At 37.7% G+C, this 18,500-nt stretch overlaps 1 protein-coding gene across 5 annotated transcripts in view; it reads left to right on the top strand.

Moving 5' to 3' along the window:
• Nucleotides 1-18,500, top strand: part of KIAA1958 (KIAA1958 ortholog) — a 138,407-nt gene that overhangs the window by 87,904 nt on the left and 32,003 nt on the right. The window contains exon 3 of one of the 5 annotated variants that reach the window (XM_070375098.1): nucleotides 6,707-6,790. The exons of 3 other annotated variants lie outside the window; for them this stretch is intronic. In XM_070375098.1, coding sequence (XP_070231199.1) covers nucleotides 6,707-6,790 — 84 coding nt within the window. Of the gene's footprint in view, nucleotides 1-6,706; nucleotides 7,757-18,500 lie in introns of all 5 variants that reach the window. One more of the 5 variants, XM_070375094.1, reaches the window with a different exon arrangement.

Below are 18,500 nucleotides of genomic sequence, written 5' to 3'. Positions count from 1 at the left end.
ATCTGCAACCCATGCCACAAACTCAGAGCCTAATTACACAGTCGTGCATGGTCTTTTTAATTAGTTTTATGTGTGTTTCTTCTCTCTTCGATGCCATCTGTGTAAGCCTCAGAGACTTGCCTTTGACTACACCCCACAAGTCGTCTTAAAATGCTAGGTAGGGCACAGTGTGTACTCACACATGTGGATTAAATATTAATTCCACTGCAGCCTCATAAATATAAATCTACACACCAGATTTCTTTTACTTTCTTTACTTTTCAAATTTAAAATATACTTTTATTTAATAAGCTTATGGGCTTATCTTTCACTGGTTTTAGAATTTGAACATCATTTCTGTATCAAGTAAAAAGACAAAATAGTCTTCTTGAATGAGTTAAAAAGAAGTTAAACATCAGGAAATGTTTAAATGTTTCTTATTGCTTCAGATGTATGGCTTTAATAAAATCACAAAAGGGATGAGATAGGTAAGTTTATTTTTTGTTAAATTGAGTACCACAGCAATAGGAGTAAACTGCTCTGAACTTAAATCTAACATAAATCTCCTCAGATTAAATGAGAACACAAGATACTGAACTAATTGTGTGTTTTCTCATGCTATCTCCTAACAAGGGAGGAAATAATTGGATTAATGGGGCATAGAGACTATGTAAATAAGTACAGAAAAGCTCTCTGCATAAAAACTTTACGCAGGCTTTCCAAAGAGTCCCTGGGCCGGTGTTGAGGCTCTTTCCTGGGGCCCTTCTCCAAATCATAGATCCCTTGAAAGTCAGTAATCTAAAACCTTTCAGTCTGTTGGCTACATTTGTCAAAGGCCCATGTCACTACACTAGTTTTATGGGGTGGCTTCTCTTTTTTAGAAACTTTGAGTACGTTTTAGTAATAAATATTATGGCAATAAATATTATGGATGGTACAGGCAAGAAATAAGTAACCATTGATCCGAAGAACCAAGGTCACTCACATCTTCTGTGTACTGAGCTTATCCACTCAACTTATAACCAAAACCATACTAGTGATAGTGATAGCAGCAGTAGCCCAGCAGGCTTGTGATGTGGTGAGAAGGGACGTAATCTAGACTGAAGGTCTGGGGGAGGGGCAGACCTTCTTAAAATCCATTTTTGCAAGCCATGCATGTCCAGAAGTTCTCCCTTTTTGTATCAGACTTAGACCAAAATTCAAGATGTTGAGTCATTTAAAATACATGTGCAGGATCTGTGGATTTAAAACTATTGGTACATATTCAGGCAGTCTTCAAACCCAGTCACCATTTGGTAGCTCTAGTGTGCTGGAACACATGCCGGCTACTCAGAATTCACAGATGATAAATACATGAAAAGCAATGTAATTAATGGGGCATGAGTGAAGTCGCTGAGTTGTGTCCGACTCTTTGCGACCCCATGGACTGTAGCCTAACCAGGTTCCTCCGTCCACGGGATTTTCCAGGCAAGAATACTGGAGTGGGTTGCCATTCCCTTCTCCAGGAGATCTTCCCAACCCAGGGATTGAACCCAGGTCTCCTGCATTGTAGGCAGATGCTTTACCGCCACCAGGGAAGATTAATGGGGCATAGAGACTATAAATAAGTATAGAAAAGCTATCTGCTTTAAAACTTCATACCTTTTCTAATACCCTTTCTTGGAGGGGAGGTGGGTGTTGACTTGGATGTTCTGCTTGTTCCCTCAGGCTCTGACCTTCTGCTTCTACTGAAGAGGTTCAGGTTATGGATCATTTCATTGTCTGGGAATGTTTTCCACCAGATCATGCAGATGTGAACTAACCCCTATTTTAATATAGAGCAGAGTTTGTTGAAGATTTTCTTAGCATGGGAGGAGATAGGTTTATATCATAATAGAGTAGTACGAATCTGACCATGTAGTTTTCTGAGCAACTAGTTTTGTTAGGGTAAAATGCAGTGTATTAATAATGACTTACAGACACGACCCGACGACATCTGGCCTGTGGGTTTTCAGACCTCTCCTTGTGCCACTGTCCTTTGGATCACTTTTCTCTGGGTACACTGACGTTCTTTCAGGTCTTCTAACTCAGTTTCCATTGTAGGAGCTTCTCACGTGCTGTTCCCTCCTATAGTTAGTTAAGTCACTTCAGTCGTGTCCGACTGCAGCCCACCAGGCTCCCCCGTCCCTGGGATTCTCCAGGCAAGAACACTGGAGTAGGTTGCCATTTCCTTCTCCAGTGCATGAAAGTGAAAAGTGAAAGTGAAGTCGCTCAGTCGGGTCCGACTCTTAGCGACCCCATGGACTGCAGCCTACCAGGCTCCTCCATCCACGGGATTTTCCAGGCAAGAGTGCTGGAGTGGGGTGCCATCGCCTTCTCCTACTTCCTCCTATATTTTGTGTAATCGGCTTCTCATTTTCAGGTCTCACCTGAAAGGTCTTAGAGTCCTCCCTGGAACATCCATCCTTAAGCAGGTCATTTAATTCTTTTTCAGAGTACTCAGTTGTTTTACTTCATAGCACTTGTCAGTTTGTCTAAAATTTATTTATTTGTGTTATTGTCTGTTTCCTTCAGTCTATGATACATTCCACAAAAACACTCATCCATTCATACTCAGTTTACTTAATTCCTGACATGTTTTAGTTACTTATTAAATGTGCTTGAAATGTGGCGGGCCCAGCAGGACTTGATGGATTAGCTGTAGCAGGGAGGGAAAGCAGGTGTCAAGGATGGTACTCGAGTTTCAGGCTAGGGAACATAGGCTGGTGGTGGAGGCACTGACTCGGTGGAAGAGCAGATTTGTGGAGACAGGGCTAAGCTACGTTTTAGGTCTGGGTACTTACATTGATTAGGCTGGTGTGTGAGGGTCAAAGTAGGCAGAGGAAACGTGATTCTGATGCTTACTCATTCATCGTTTGTAAAACTTAGTTTCTAATTGTTAAATGCCCGACCTGTTTAGAAAATAAAATTTGTACTTGCATATTTTGGACTGCCACCTTGTCTTCTTCATCCAGTTTTTAAGACCTTTGGGATTTTACCCACATTCAGTTTAAAAAAATTGTTATTAATCACAACTTCCTTGATACAATAAAAGCATTGTGCTCATCTCAGTGCATTTTATTCATTAATGACAGTGGCTCATTTAGTTTGTCTGCTAAACCATATACGTACTTCTTTTAAGAAAATAGAAAGTGATCTTTATCTTTGTGTTGAAAACAATTTTTGTTGTTATTTAGAATCCAAATTCTATTTCTTACCACGTGCATTCAAGCAAAATTTAATGAAGTTTGCTGAGTTTTTGATGAATGTCAGAATCTTTCAGGAATGTAACACTACTTCATAGAGTATATTCCATGGATCAGAAAGCATTCAGTGAACATTTGTGGGATCCCTGTTCAGTGCAAGGCACCAAGTCAGGGACTAGAAGTTGCAACAGTTAGAAATTCCCTGGCGGTCCAGGGGTTGAGATTCTGCACTTGCAATGCAGGGGACCCAGTTCGACCCTGATGAGGGAAGTAAGACCCCACATGCTGCGTGGTGTGGGCCAAAAGTAAAATTAAAAAAATTAACTGAAGTTGCAGCAGTCTCATTCAGATACAAAGAGCTGCATCAGAATTCTGACTACTGTTTGAGAGCACTTCAAGACAAAAAGCAGCAGAAACAAACATTTTCTCAAATAAAACTAGAAATCTTCAGCTGGAACCATGGTATGTAAAGAAAGGCTGCCAAATGCAGTGATGAAACAGGGATTTGGATATGCTGCTAAGAGAAATGTGACTGTAACTATCAGATGGAGCTGTGAGACCTCAGCTTTCTTCTGCTGAGCAGCAGAATTAGCAGTCACTGTTGGACTCCCCTTGTGGTAGCACTTCCATAGCAGGGACCGTGGGTTTCCTCCTGGCACAGGGAAGTTCCGCGTGCAGTGGGATGTGGCCAAAAAATGAAAAAATTAATAATCACTTTTGAAGAACTGGAATGGCGAGCTTGGGTTGGTGATCAGAGCTTCCCTGGCCCCTGTTTGCCACCAGAGAATAGTAGAGGAAGCAGGACTGAATAGAGAACCACAGACACACTTGCCGTCTTTGCAGGAAGTCACTTGCTGTGGTGATAAGACAGTGGAGAAATGCTTGAATTTATGGCTTGGAAGGGCACACTGTGTACCAGAAGAAAAAAAGATGGATGCACAGTAAAGTTATAGCCATTCACAGATACAGAAATAATCATTTAGCTACGCAGCTCCCACTCCTATAATGCAATCAAGAGATCCCTAAGGGAGAAAGATTATGCTGACCGTTGGCTTCTCTACAACCTTGATCACCTCTGTTAATTAACAGCTACGTGGCTGTCTAGGAGGAAATATGTTAGTACCTGCCTTAAACTAAAGTTAAATTTTATTTGGCTTCTCAAAGCCTTTGATATCCCCAGAGTACATAACACAATAGGTTTGAGATGGAAAACTCGATCTTCATCTGAGAAAAATAAGTTTTAGAGAAGATTCCATGTGAAAGTTGAAGAACTGGAAATGTTTCCCCTAAAGTTGTCTATGAATGTTTATTTCTTAAAAAGTCTTTGTTTAAAGTTTGAAAACTCTTGTGATAAATGTTTGAACAAGTAGCCACAATGAACAGATGTGCTGACCACTTTGGCTTTGCACATAAACAGGGAAGTCAGCATGGTAAAAGGTTAAGGTGGCTTCACCTTTCTAATGGAAAGATATACATTTTTATTGTTGATCCAGAAACAGTTTCAACCAGAAGAAGGTAGCACAGCCAAAAGTTAAGTCTAATGAAGCATAAAATACACTGTTGTGTATTGGAATTTTGGAAATATCTCAAAAATATGCCTATAAAAATATCTAATTAGCTAGCTAGCTTAGTGATTTTTTTTTCATTTTATACAGTTACGAGGACTTGAGCGGTTATACCTTACAACTGTCATTTTAAAATAATAATGGACATTCATAAATGTGTACAATACAAAAATAGTATGCTTTGTGAATAAAATTCAACTTATTAGAAATTTTATTTTTCTTATTTGTGGTTATTTCAAAGACTTCCTACCAAACAGCCTTACAAATTAAAGTTTTCCTAAATAAAATAATTGGGATAAACAAAATAATTTTATATTATACTTTATAGAGTCAGAAATTATATTTTTATGTTGTTTTAAATTAACCTTAGTGTTTGCCTCTCAACATCCTTAGGATAACCTGGTTTTTCTATTGTGTGATTTCATTTTTAGAATTTCTCTTTTGAGTTTCACCCAGACCATGTCTGACATAATTGTGGTAATTTTGACAAATGTTTTCATTGTTAATGTTAACATCCCAATTTTAAATTACATGTTACTGAGAGGAAATTGTTTAAATGATACCGTTGAATTTAATCATTGTTTTAAAAAAATCTAGTAAAACAGAGTAGGGCTTCCTTCATAAGCCATAAACACTGGAACTTTTTCTCAAAGTGTGTTCTCTTGAACCTTACCCTGAGCCTAGAGGTAATGCTAAATGCAGATTCCTGGGCCTGACCTAGGAATCTGATTTTGATTGAGGATCTTAAGTGATTCTGAAACTTACTGAAGTGTGAAAACCGCTATTCCAGAGCAACATTACTTAATCATGAGTGATTCATAATGGAAAGAGGTACCTCCAATCTTTGGTGGCAGAATATAAATAATAAATTAATAAAGTAAAACTATCCAGGAAACATACCTCCTTCCTGACATCTTGTTTATAATAGCCTTACTCAGATTTCATTGTCCTTTCTTTTTAGCTATGAAGTTTTATCCTCATTACTTTCCCAAAACACCAAATTTTGTGTGTGTTGAAATATAGTTGATGTATGGTATTATATTAGTTTCAGGTATATTACACAATTATTTGACATTTGAATACATTATGAAATGATCACCACAATAAATCTAGTAACCATCTGCCCCTATACATAGTTATTATACTATTCATGGCCATAATCCTCATGCTGTGTATTTCATCCTTGTGAATTATTTATTATATATACCTCTTACTCCCCTTCACCTATTTTGCCCCACCCTCCCAGCTCTTTACCATCTGACAACTACCCATTTGTTCTCTGTATCTGTGAGTCTGTTTTCATTTTGCAAAACATAGAATATTTTTTATCACTTTTTATAATCTGCCCTGTAATTACATATGGAATATTTATAAACTATGTTTACCTGAATTGCTGTAGAATGTCACATTAACTGCTATAAATGATCTATTTAGTAATTATTAAATATAGATCTCTATAGAGTTAATGCTAAATAACAAATTTGAATATTTTTGTTTTAATTCAATAAAATGGAACCAGTACAACCTCTGGTTTCACAAATGAAGTGGTTCAAAATGAGTTTGTTGCTCTCATGGGGCCCTTGCACACTGCATTAAGATAAATAGCACATTTCTGTTATTTTCTTTTTCCCCCTAAAACAAAGGCTACCTCTAATTTCACTCTTTCCACAAATCTTCGTGCACTAAACTATGTGCCAGTGACATGAGAAGCTCATTTTGACGATACTGAGTCATCTCATGTCTAGTACATCATTTGTGAAACTGAAGTTGGCTATTATAATGCAACAGGTATGTAAATAACATTTATCAGTGATCTCTGTAAAATTGTTTCCTTCTTCCCCTTTTCATTATAAAAGGAAACTTTATTTCAGAGTAGAAAGTGCATTGTCTGAACTCATGAACACCCTCTCTATCCCTCCCCTCCCCAATTTGTTGCAGACCAGGATGAAAGAGCAGCTGAGCTCAGCAGGGAGCAGAACGAGAAAACCATCCGGAGCACGCAGACTGCGCTCCGCAATTTCCGGGAGTTCCTCATCTCCAAGTATCCTTCTGAAACAAGAGAGATCTATGTCATCCCTTGCAAGGAATTGGATGCCTACCTGGCCTCTTTCTTTGTGGATGCCAGGCAGAAGGATGGATCCGAGTATGAACCCAACAGCTTGGCCAATTACCAGTGTGGACTTGAACGGTACCTAAAAGAACACAGGTATGGCTACAGTATCACCAGGGATAAGGAATTCAAGCGCTCCCAAGAGGCACTGAAACAGAAGCAGATTGAACTCCGCTGCAAAGGAAAAGGAAATAAGCCACACAAGTCCATGAAGCTCACCTTTGCTGATGAGCTCATTCTGCGAAAGAGAGGGCTGCTAAGTCGCTATAACCCTGAGGGCCTGCTCAACCTCGTCTGGCTCAACAACACAAAAGCTTTTGGGCACTGCACAGGCTTCCACGGGTCTACCTTGAAGTGGGGTGACATTCGGCTCCGGGTAACAGAAACGGGACTGGAGTACTTGGAGTGGATGGGTCAAGACACTGGTGACCTAAATGCCAAAACCAAGAGAGGGGGCACAGACTCCCGTGTGTATGCCACCCAGCACGCGCCACAGACTTGCCCCGTACAGGACTATAAGGAGTATGCCCAGCGGCGGCCTCCTGCCATGCGCTATGAGGATGCCCCTTTCTACTTGTCCATCAAGCCAGTTGTGAACTTGGCGGCTCTGCATTGGTACAACTGCCAGGCCCTCGGCAAGAACAAGCTGGCCAAGATGGTGAAGACCATGTGCGAGAAGGGGAACATCCCGGGCAGGAAGACCAACTTCAGTGTGTATCAGAGCTGCAGCACCTTGTCCGAGGCCCAGAGCAACCAGCTGGTGCTTATCTGTAACAATCTGAGCCAGCAGGCCGCCCAGTCAGTGGCTGGGCACTCCAGCAGTGGCAATTTCATCGTCTCTGCCTCCTATGACTCGTCCTCAGACACGGCTTGACCAGGTGGCTTGGGCAAGATCCCAGTCTGGTTATTGTGTCCAGAGAAACTGTGATTAAGCACTGGTTCTTGTTCCCTTTCCTCTGCCCTCAGTATTAACTTTATACAAATATAAATATATAATATATTTTTCTTTTTACAAATAAGTCAATGCAGATAGTTTAGTATTACTGACATAGCATTTATAGGCTTAAAACAAATGTACTTGTGGTGATGAAATGTAATTACTGTTAAAGACTTTACAAAACCATATTCTCAGGCAACACAAACCAGAGAAGGAGTTTCGTTTTTGGAGTTTTTTTAAACTGTCAAAAAGGAAACTGAGAGTCAGCCTAGATACTTGTGTCCTCAACTCTTGCTTTTCCTTCCCACCCCCCTGCCTCTCATTTTTAGTCTATTTAATAAATGGCAGTATCTTTTTAATTTTTAAAATTCTCCATTAATCAGGAGGAGACAACACTAACTTTCCTGCTTACGCAAAACTGTCAGGTCCAGAATATGAAAATGTTGATATCAACTGGACAGATTTTTATACGCCTTTTTTTTAAGAATAGTTAGATTTTAACTTCTCTGCCTCATTTTTTGCAATTTATGAAAATCTAGATGTTTAGCTAACTTGTTGTGGGGCAAAGCGGGTGAGAAGGTGGGAATGAAGGTGCCCTTCTTTTTAGAAGCTGTATAATTTTTAATATGCAAAGTCCAATATTATGGCAAAAAAAGACTGTTACTAGCTCATTTTTATTGTTCTTGAACCTGAATAGAATTTTTTAGTTGTTTTCTAAGAAATCAATGTAAATGAAATTTTATTATCAGATTTACAAGAAATTTAAAAAACTACCAAAGCTTTGAAATGTTCCCAAGCATTAGATTGTGTATCAAACATAAAGAGAGAGTAGAAAATGGAAAAGTCTTACTGAAAATCGAGAAACACTAGTCAGGACCACAAAAAACGTACACTCTTCGAAGCCCAAATCCCCTGACTTTATTTATTAGGACTGAATTTCAGTCTTTTCCCAAGGGGATTGCTTGACTCTGTAGTTGCGATCAAAGGAATATTGACACTCACTTTAGGGAACATTTTATTATCAAATTTAGTTGAATTCAAAGCACTCTTGAACATGTGCTGTTTCTGCTACAGTAAATATAAATGCATTTATGTGTGATAATCCTCAATCATAATAATTATAATTTTGATTAAGCAACCCTTCGTGGTGGTTTTTCCAAGGTCTTTATTTTTAAGCCTGTGGTGAATTATTACTTGAGATACTTTAATAATAATAAAGGAGTTTAGATGAGCAAGGTTCCTATCCTGTATAATCATTAACACATTAAAAAAAAAGTCCCAATCTTAATTGTTTTGTTGGATCTGGGCTTCCTGTTGGCAAGTATTTGTTCTTCAAAGCATCCTCGTAATTCACATTAGCTAGGAAGGTAGGTGGCATTTTATGTTTTAATTATACGACCAGGACACATTTTGTTTTGATTTGCTTTGTTGAGTCATCCTGTTAGCTGAGCTTTCCCATGACCAGGCAGCTCTTCCCAACACTAAGTCGTAAACACATAAACCCATTTCTCTAAATTGTGACCTTTCCTTGGCTTAGGAGTGGGAAGTCTGCCATGGCCTTTGTGTTAAGCAATCAGCTTCATTTCATGACTTTTCTGTCATAGAGAAGCAGCCAAAAACAAGACCAGAAGATACCTTTCTTTAATTTTTTGTGTTAGTGATGATGATAGCCACTAGTTTTGAGCCACTCTCTGCGCCAGCAGTGTGTGTGCTGAGTGATGCACATGCTCTCCTTATATAAGTAGAACTAATTTATGAAAATTAGAAAATCCAGATAAGCATACAGAAAACAAAATATATACTCATAAATCTGCTAGCCAAAAATAACCACTGTTAATATTGTGTTGGCCAGAAGGTTCATTCGAGTTTTCCCATAACATCATATAGAAAACCCAAACAAACTTTTTGGCCAACCCAATATTTTGGTAACTATATATTCAGATTTCAGTACATACATATTTATTTCTGTATACGTAATCTTTAATCCCTTCCACAACTTTGAAAAGAAGGTTAATTATCTCCATTTTACGTTGAGATCAATCCATAACAGGTTATATGCTAGGGAGATGGTACTGTTGTCTGACTCCAGAGTTTTTTCTGTTTACCTGAGTTCCAGCCTGTAATTAGTTTCCAGTGATTTGAGCCAGAGATGGGGACACAATGTCTTCCCATCTATCAAGTCTATCTGATTAAAAGGAAGACTGAGTGATCTTTCATAATGGCACACTGTCTGTCCTCTAGTCCCCCCTCTTCTGCTTATTTTGAACCACAGAGCCTCATTCTCCCTGTTCTCTTGAAAAACATTCCTCTTCTTATTCTGTAGTGGGCTCAGAAATGCACATGACAGCCTACTGTGGAAGAACTCTTTTTAAAACAATTTTTCTTTTTTAACATAGGTTACCTCTCATAAAAAAAGATTTACATCGTGCATTTTGTTTTTGCATTGACATACTTTTAAAAATTCTTAATTTGTTATTTGACAGCAAAGTAGGTTTGTCATGGGGAAGGTTCGTCAGTATGCTCTTAGAAAGCAGAACTAGGAAATTTCGAATTTCTATTTGTGTATGTATGTTGAGGTACGAAAGTGAAAAGCTCCTGTTTAATCCTCTAGCATTTTCATTTGGAAGAATGCAGATTGTGAATTATTTTTTACTTATTTATATTTTGCTTTAGTAACTTAAACCAAATAGGAACGTTGTGACATTTAGATTTAGAAAACTGTCTTCCGAAGAGTGACTTGGTAGAATTTTCACTGAATTGTATTATCTGGGATAATTAAATTATGAAAAATTATTGGCAGCTACCTCTAAATTTTGTGTTTTTGTATAAACGATACTGAGGATATACTACTGCCAGATGCCATATTTTTTATTTGTTATTTTAACTTTAAAAAACGTACATCCATATTGTGGCAGTAGTAGATGCCAAAATCGTGTTTGTGCTTTAGCAAAAATTCAGCAGTCCAGCAGTCTTCACTATAACTGACCGTGTTGCCTTTCCAGGCAATCCCATGGTTCATACAAAGACAATAAGACCGTATTTGCAAAGTTTACACTTTAAGGTCAGTGTAATGTCATGTAAGAAATTTTCTAGTGCCCCTCCTATGACTGGAAGTTTTGGTCTGTCTACAGCAAAAATGCCAAACCCATTTGTCAGCATTTGGATGACATAGCTGCATAATTTAGTTTTTCTTCTATATTCATGTGAGTGACTGGCTATTGAACATCGTAGACGGTAGCAGTTTTTTTAAAAAAAATCAAACATAGTGCTTGAAAGGTTAGAGATATTCAGGATGTTTATCCAACGGAACTTACTCTGAAGAGTCCATCTGTTTCCATGGTTAGGGCTGGTCTGAATATGATTTATACTATATCAGGTACTTGAAGTATTTTTATTATAGTTATTTTTCCCTATATTAAATCACTTCTGATCTGCAGAAGAATGGTCGAAGTGAAGATCGGGTCTCCCTGGTTAGCCGATACTTTCATTGAATTAATTTGTCTAAGTCACATGGCTTAGGTTCTAGGTACCGTGAAATCAGACGACTTAACTGAGATGAAAATTTATAGTCATATCATCAAATACTTGAAAACCTAGTGTCTGGAGACTAAGAGGGGTACAGAGATGTATAAAATAGTTCCTGCCTTCAAAAGGTTTATAAAAGATACCGTGATAAAAGTTTGATTTCATTTTTGAGAGCCCAGCAAAATACTCTATGCCAGGACTATTTTGCATAGTTTCTCGAACTTTGTACTCATACTGTCTGACCATTATTTAGCCATTTAATGTGTTGGTTTGTTGTAGAATATTTAATACTGCTTTGAGTATTTTGTGGTGGATCTTCCTTAGACCCTGTTTTAAAGTCAGTAATAAGACAAAGCCATTTCTACACCATCCAATGTGTTTACATAGAGGCACACATGCATAGGAATGTGCAGATGATCGTCCGTGGGTGCCGGTTATCCCAGTTACTGAGTTCTTACAGTGTACCATGGTACTGAGTGCTTCTAGATTGTTTCACTTAATTCTTACAATTGCCTGTGAGAGTATCATCATTTCTGTTTTACAAATGAGGAAATCCAGAAAAGTCAAATAGGTTGCCCACATCACTTAATACATAAGGGCATCAGGAACGGAAACTAGATCCAGATACCATTAAGCACTGGCCTTTTCTGCTGTAGCTGCCTGTTCACCAGATGATTTACTGTGCTTCTGTGGACTCTCTGAAGTGATAAATTATAAATGGAATTCCTGGTGTAATAAAATCATCCATATTTTTTCAACTCTGAATTGAGAGCAGCGCCCTCACCTGGCTATTTGTTGGCATAAAATTGTATAAGCCCCTCTAACTGGTTCTTTTGAGATGAAACATTCAGCAAAGTTTTTACTTTTTTTTTGCTTAGCCATGAATAGAGCGCAAAAGTTTGTATCATTCTTTAAAGAACTCTTAGTTTTGTCTTCTGGTGAATGTGCATATGCACAAATAATTATATTTTTAACAAATGGTTGTCCTTTGTTTTTATCCCATGTAAACCAAAAATCCTATTTCAAAAGTTTCTTCTAATTTAGACAGAAACAGGGGAGGTTCTAGGCAGAGGGAATAGCTCTCTTAAGCCCAGGAGCTGATATTGTCATCCACTAGATACTGAATTTTGATTGCCAGTCTGCCAGAAAGTTTAGTCTTCTCTGCAAATCGGTGCTAGCAAATTAACTATTTAATAGAGGATTTTGTTATTATTTTGTTTTGGTTTTTTAATCAGTCAGAATTGTTTTTAACAGAAAGCCTGGTGGCTCAGACGGTAAAGAATCTTCCTGCAATACAGGAGACCCAGGTTCGATCCTTAGGTTGGCAAGATCCCCTTGAGAAGGGAATGGCTACCCATTCCAGTACTCTTGGAATTCCTGAAGAATTCCATGGACAGGAGAGCCTGGTGAGCTACAGTCCATGGGGTCACAGAGTTGGATACGACTCAGGGACTAACACTGCAGGAAAATGCTATCCTGTGATTCTCAGTATTGGAGATCAACTAGAACCACTCAAATTTTTTCTACTTTGACTATCTCCACAGTTTTAGATATTAGAGACAGACACTTCTGATTTTAATCAGCTTTCTTCTGATTAGTTTTCTTTATCTACAGGAAAGAAAAGTTTTGATCTTTGTTCCTCTGGCCAAAATAAAGCTGTACTATTTAACATCTATAGATAAAAACTCTCTACCATGTGATAACAGAAATAAATTTCTAAACCTAGGGAGAAAAATCTGGGAGAGTGTATGATAATTTATTACAGTAAGGTATTTTTAAAAGGTTTATTCATGAAAAAGTAGTTATAAATACTAAGGAATTAACAAGTTCTTTATCAATCAGTGTGAAAGATCTCTCTCAAATAGAACTCCTTTATACAAGGTATTATTTATCTCTACATATCTACCGTATGATATGATATAGTTACTTAATAAGAAACATCATTGGCAAGGGCACCCTCGATTATTTTTTGTTTCATTTTTCCCTTAATGCATGGTATTCAAGCATGGTATTCAAATAATTGCTTCTTCTCCCCATTGAATTTGGCTGAGGTGATGAATGCATAGCTTCTCATAAGGCAAAGTGATGAAAATATGATTTTAAAAGATCTTGTCGTGCAAAATTCTGGGATAAAGAAATGTACTACGTGATCATCCTTTGGTGGCAGGTGTAATTTTTTAAATACGTCTATTTATTTGGCTGCACTGGGTCTTAGTTTGGCATGAGGTATCTAGTTGCTGACCATGGATGGAACCCAGACCCCCTGCATTGGGAGCACAGAGTCTTAATCACTGGACCACCAGAGAAGTCTCATGGTGGTTGATCTGTATCTAATGATACAAAAACAGAAAAGAGGGGATGATTTTGCTAAACCCCCTACAACTGTGATTTCACTTTCTAGACAGAAAAGAAAGAATCAAAATCTCTCGTACACCGCCCTATTTGTGAATTGACTGATTGGGCCTGCCAAGGCTGAAGGAAACACATAATTTGGTATTGAAGATTGCATTAGTTTTTGAAAGAAAGCATTGTAATACCTTTAAATTGTGTTTTTATGTAAACCATGACTTTATTGAATTAGACTCTTTAATTAGGTCATAGTACTAATTTGATCGGAATATTAATTAGGTCAGAGTATTAAAGTAACCTTCATCTTTATTGAGTGAATTATAATCATAAAGGCTAGACCTAGAAATGGAGAAGGCAATGGCAACTCACTCCAGTACTCTTGCCTGGCAAATCCCATGGACGGAGGAGCCAGGTAGGGTAGTCTGCAGTCTGGTAGCCTGGTAGCTGCAATCCATGGGGTCGCTAGGAGTCGGACATGACTGAGCGACTTCACTTTCACTTTTCGCTTTTATGCACTGGAGAAGGAAATGGCAACCCACTCCAATGTTCTTGCCTGGAGAATCCCAGGGACGGGGGAGCCTGGTGGGCTCTCTATGGGGTCGCACAGAGTTGGACACAACTGAAGTGAGTTAGCAGCAGCAGACCTGGAAAGGACCTAGGATCATCAGGCCTGGTGATTTTCAGTGCTGTGAGGAGTCACCATGTCTTCTTAGGAGGCGGGGGCAGGGAGGGCAAACAGATGGATGGAGATTGCATAGGGAGCACTTTCTAAAACAGATCCCCAGAATTCTCATGTTCCCTGTGCTCCTAACTTCTTACTTGGAGACTCACTAGACTGAATGAACTACCTCTATTGCATATCCTTCTTGTGTGCCAGGCTGGAAAATAAGATTGGAAACATCTCATCTAATCCATCCCTCTTGTTTTATAGAAGAGAGAAACAGCCCCAGAGAGTTGAGATGAATACCTAGATGTACACACTTTGTTAGAGCCGAAGTGTAATCCAGACACCCTGACTTCCAGTCTGTAGATAGGGCTTAGGAAGAACAACCCTACATTCCCACTGAGTAAGAAGCGGTATCCTTTTCTTGTTTTGAAAATTTTAATAGTTTTTTAAGCTCTCAAGTTTCTATTAAGAAATAGATTCAAACTGCCAGTTTCCAAATAGGCTATTTTGCATGTGAACTTTTACATTTCATTGTATAATGTTATACCTGGATTACAGCAACTTCTTTTGAGATTTGATGGGATAATCCTTAAATATAATCAGTCATCTTTTAACATCTTTCAGCCTACCCCATTTATATTCAGTTTTCATTTCTAGAGGAGAAACAAACTATAGTTTTCAAATATGTGAATTCCAGTCATAGATTATGAACTTAAAAAAGTAACTTTTTATTTAAAGTGATATTCTTTTGACTATCCAGATATATAGCATCTGTATTATTGGGTTTTTTAATGTACTGTGCTCTTTTTTAGCCTGGAAAGTTTTTAGTTTGTAGGTAAAATCGTCTTAGAGGGTTGGGACATCTTGAATCAAAACGATTAAATTTTTATCAACATGACTAGGATGTTTGTGAAATGTATTTAGAGATAGACAGGGGAAGGAAAATGGGAACTAATGAAAGAGGCCTACAGCAGGAAGATCCACAGATACAAACTGTTTGTAAATTTCTATATTATCCACATTACTCTTCTAAACAAGGATTCAAACAAGTATACTTTAAATCTCACAAATTTTTATTTTGTAAGTTATATTTACCAGATCATAGTTGACAATGAAAGATGAAATTCTAAGATGTTAAAAGGTACAGGGGAATTATTTGTCTTTTGAATGCAGAGTTGGATTTTTCTAGGGTTCTAATGTTCTTGGTGTTACACTGGACTTAGACATTTTTCCGTCATACACTCATTTTAAGGAGCTTTAAAAATGCTTTGGCATAGTTTATTTATTTGTGGTAAGTAGAATTAGGAAGAATCAGCAATATAGAGTCCTAACAGTATTTGTGCATACTGTATTTAAGTGATTTTTATGCCTGTTTACTTTCTGTGATTCTTAAATTTTATAAATCAAATACCTTAGCATACTTCCACTAGAAATTAATTTATAATTGATTATTTATGCTGGATGAAGTAGAAGTTTCATTTTAGTATTATCCACTCAGATTAACTGAACTTTTATATCTACAATTCATTATATTACAACTTTTTAAATAGCATTTATAACAAAAGAATTTTGTTTTATAAAGTATTTGTTACAAAAAAACACCATCTTGCCAAAAACCATTACAGTCTCTATGCATTGTGTATATTCTGTGATGTCACTGTTGAGATTTTGCATGTTGTTGTAGGTGCTCTTTCATATGTGTGTTTGTGGTGTTTATGTGGAATTGTTAACCATTGCTGCTATCACTTATTGTAGTTAATCTGAAAAACTGTGCGAAGAGGCTGTGCCCGTCAACATTTGTACGTGTGACTTGTGAAAGTACGTACTTCGCTGTTTGATACTTTGAGCCAGTACTTAGTGGCCTCTACAGAAGGAAGTGTTGTAGTTGTCAGGTGATGCCAACGTCAAACTCTTGCTTCATATTTATAATTCCAGGTCAGCTTTCCTTCTGCACTTTCCCTAACTCTTTGAAAGGGAAACATTTGTAAAAAGAGAAAGCAAGAATTCTGAGCTTTCCTAGTACCCCCCACCGTAAATTTTTTTTCCCCCAATACTAGAGAAATTCCATAGAATGTCAGTGTAGCAGCATAATTTCCCTTGATCTAGGTATTTTAGGTTGAAGAATATAATAACAGAAGACTGTGGTGGCGGATACATTATCTTTGTTGGTTATCATGCCATATTGTCTGAATTTCATTTAATAAAGAGTATTTAGCATTTTCATTTTGTTTATAAGGGACCATGAAAAGCCCAACTTCCCAGGTGGCTAGGTGGTAAAGAATCCACCTGCAAATGCAGAAGACAGGGGCTTGATCCCTGGGTTGGGAAGATCTGAAGGAGGAAATGGCAGCCCACTCCAGTAGGCTTGCCTGAGAAATCCCATGGACAGAGGAGCCTGGCGGACTACAGTCCAAGGGGTCACAAGAGTCAGACATGACTTAGCAACTAAACAACAATATGAAAACCCCAGAGTTCCCAAATATTAACTTTTATATTCAGCATCTGCATAGACTTAACATACCTGGTTGTCTTATGACCATCAGAATCCTTTCATGCCCACCTGTCTTTAGTTTGCTTCCTGATATTTGTGACTTGCCTCAACAATTCCCAACTTACTGTGACATTAGAATATTATTTCAGTGGGTTAATTCTACTTTATTAAAATTTAATGGAGGTAAATTGCATACGTACTTAATACATTATTGGGCTTCCCTTGTGGCTCAGCTGGTAGAGAGTCCACTTGCAATGCGGAGACCTGGGTTTGATCCCTGGGTTGGGAAGATTCCCTGGAGAAGAGAAAGGCTACCCACTCCAGTATTCTGACCTGGAGAATTCCCTGGACTCTATAGTCCATGAGGTCGCAAAGAGTCGGACACGACTGAGTGACTTTCACTTAAAATGGAAGGGAAATATCATAAAATGTTAAGAAAAAAGGCTCTTCTTAAAGAACCTTTTCACACCAACTTTGCAAAACTCCTCACTTCAAGTGCAGGATTTCCTTCTGTCTGTTCAGTGGGTTTATACTTATAATATCTTTATAATAAAGGGACAGTCTTCTGAGTTACATTGAGGCTTTCTGTGTGACTGTCGGTGACAGGCAATACTGTATTTGGAAACGTTGCTTCTGAAATTCTGGTTTAATTCTAAGAATATTAAAATGAATTCATCAAAGCCCCGGCCACTTCTTTGCTTATAGGAAAAGAAAGGTATATTTTATGTTGAGCCTTTTCTCCAGAATATGCTTTAAGCATTTGTTACTCAATGGAGGTGACAAAGAAATAAAGGAAATTCAATTATGTATGTTCTGAAGAAATCATGTCCTTGTACAGTGGCCTCTGGAGTGACACAAAAATATTTCTTGTTTCCTGCATCTGGAGTTTTCAGGCAAGATCTTTGTACTTAGAATTCTGTTTATATGAACACCAAAGATTCTGGCATGATATGTCCTGAAACGATGACTAATAGTTTCTATTAAATAGCTATGGATACATTTATTGAGTCCTGCTTTTGGGTTTATTTGCCCTCTTTGGGTCTTTTGTACATTTTGTATGTCTGTCCTGAGGCCTTTATGCCTAGGGCAACTTTTTAATCAAATAATACATATATATTTATTAGGTTTCTAATGTATAGAGTTTGTTCTCACCATGACTTTAAACTTTATTTCATTGCTAAAGTTAGACATAGATTTGCCAGATTAGCCTCATAGTTTGGACATTTTTTGTTGTAACCTGAAAATGTAGCTTATAACCCCATAGGCCTGGTAGATGATGACTAGAAACATTTTGGATTCAGTAGAATCTCTTATAGAAACTCATTTATTTGTTAATGTAAAGAACTCGGTGATTTCATAAAATGAAAGCTGTACACAACTCAAGTTCTTCCATCTTTCTTGGAAGAATGACTTTAAGATTCTTTTTATTCTACCACTTACAAGTTAATCGGGAATAAAAAGGTAGATTTACCAATTTAGTATAATTTAACACTAAGCATCTGTTTAGAAATGTAATCACCACAGTTAATACTTAGAAAAGTCATATAGAAAAATACAGTACTGTTCTTTGAAGATGGATTTATTTCCCCCCTTTTGATGGATTGTCAATATGAATGTATATTTTCTGGCCACTTAGCTTTTAATTGATTTACG

Source organism: Bos mutus, chromosome 8 (assembly GCF_027580195.1).
Source record: "Bos mutus isolate GX-2022 chromosome 8, NWIPB_WYAK_1.1, whole genome shotgun sequence".
Classification (NCBI taxonomy): domain Eukaryota; kingdom Metazoa; phylum Chordata; class Mammalia; order Artiodactyla; family Bovidae; genus Bos; species Bos mutus.
The sequence above is the reverse complement of the archived record's forward strand: the minus strand, read 5'-3'. Positions and strand labels throughout refer to the sequence as shown.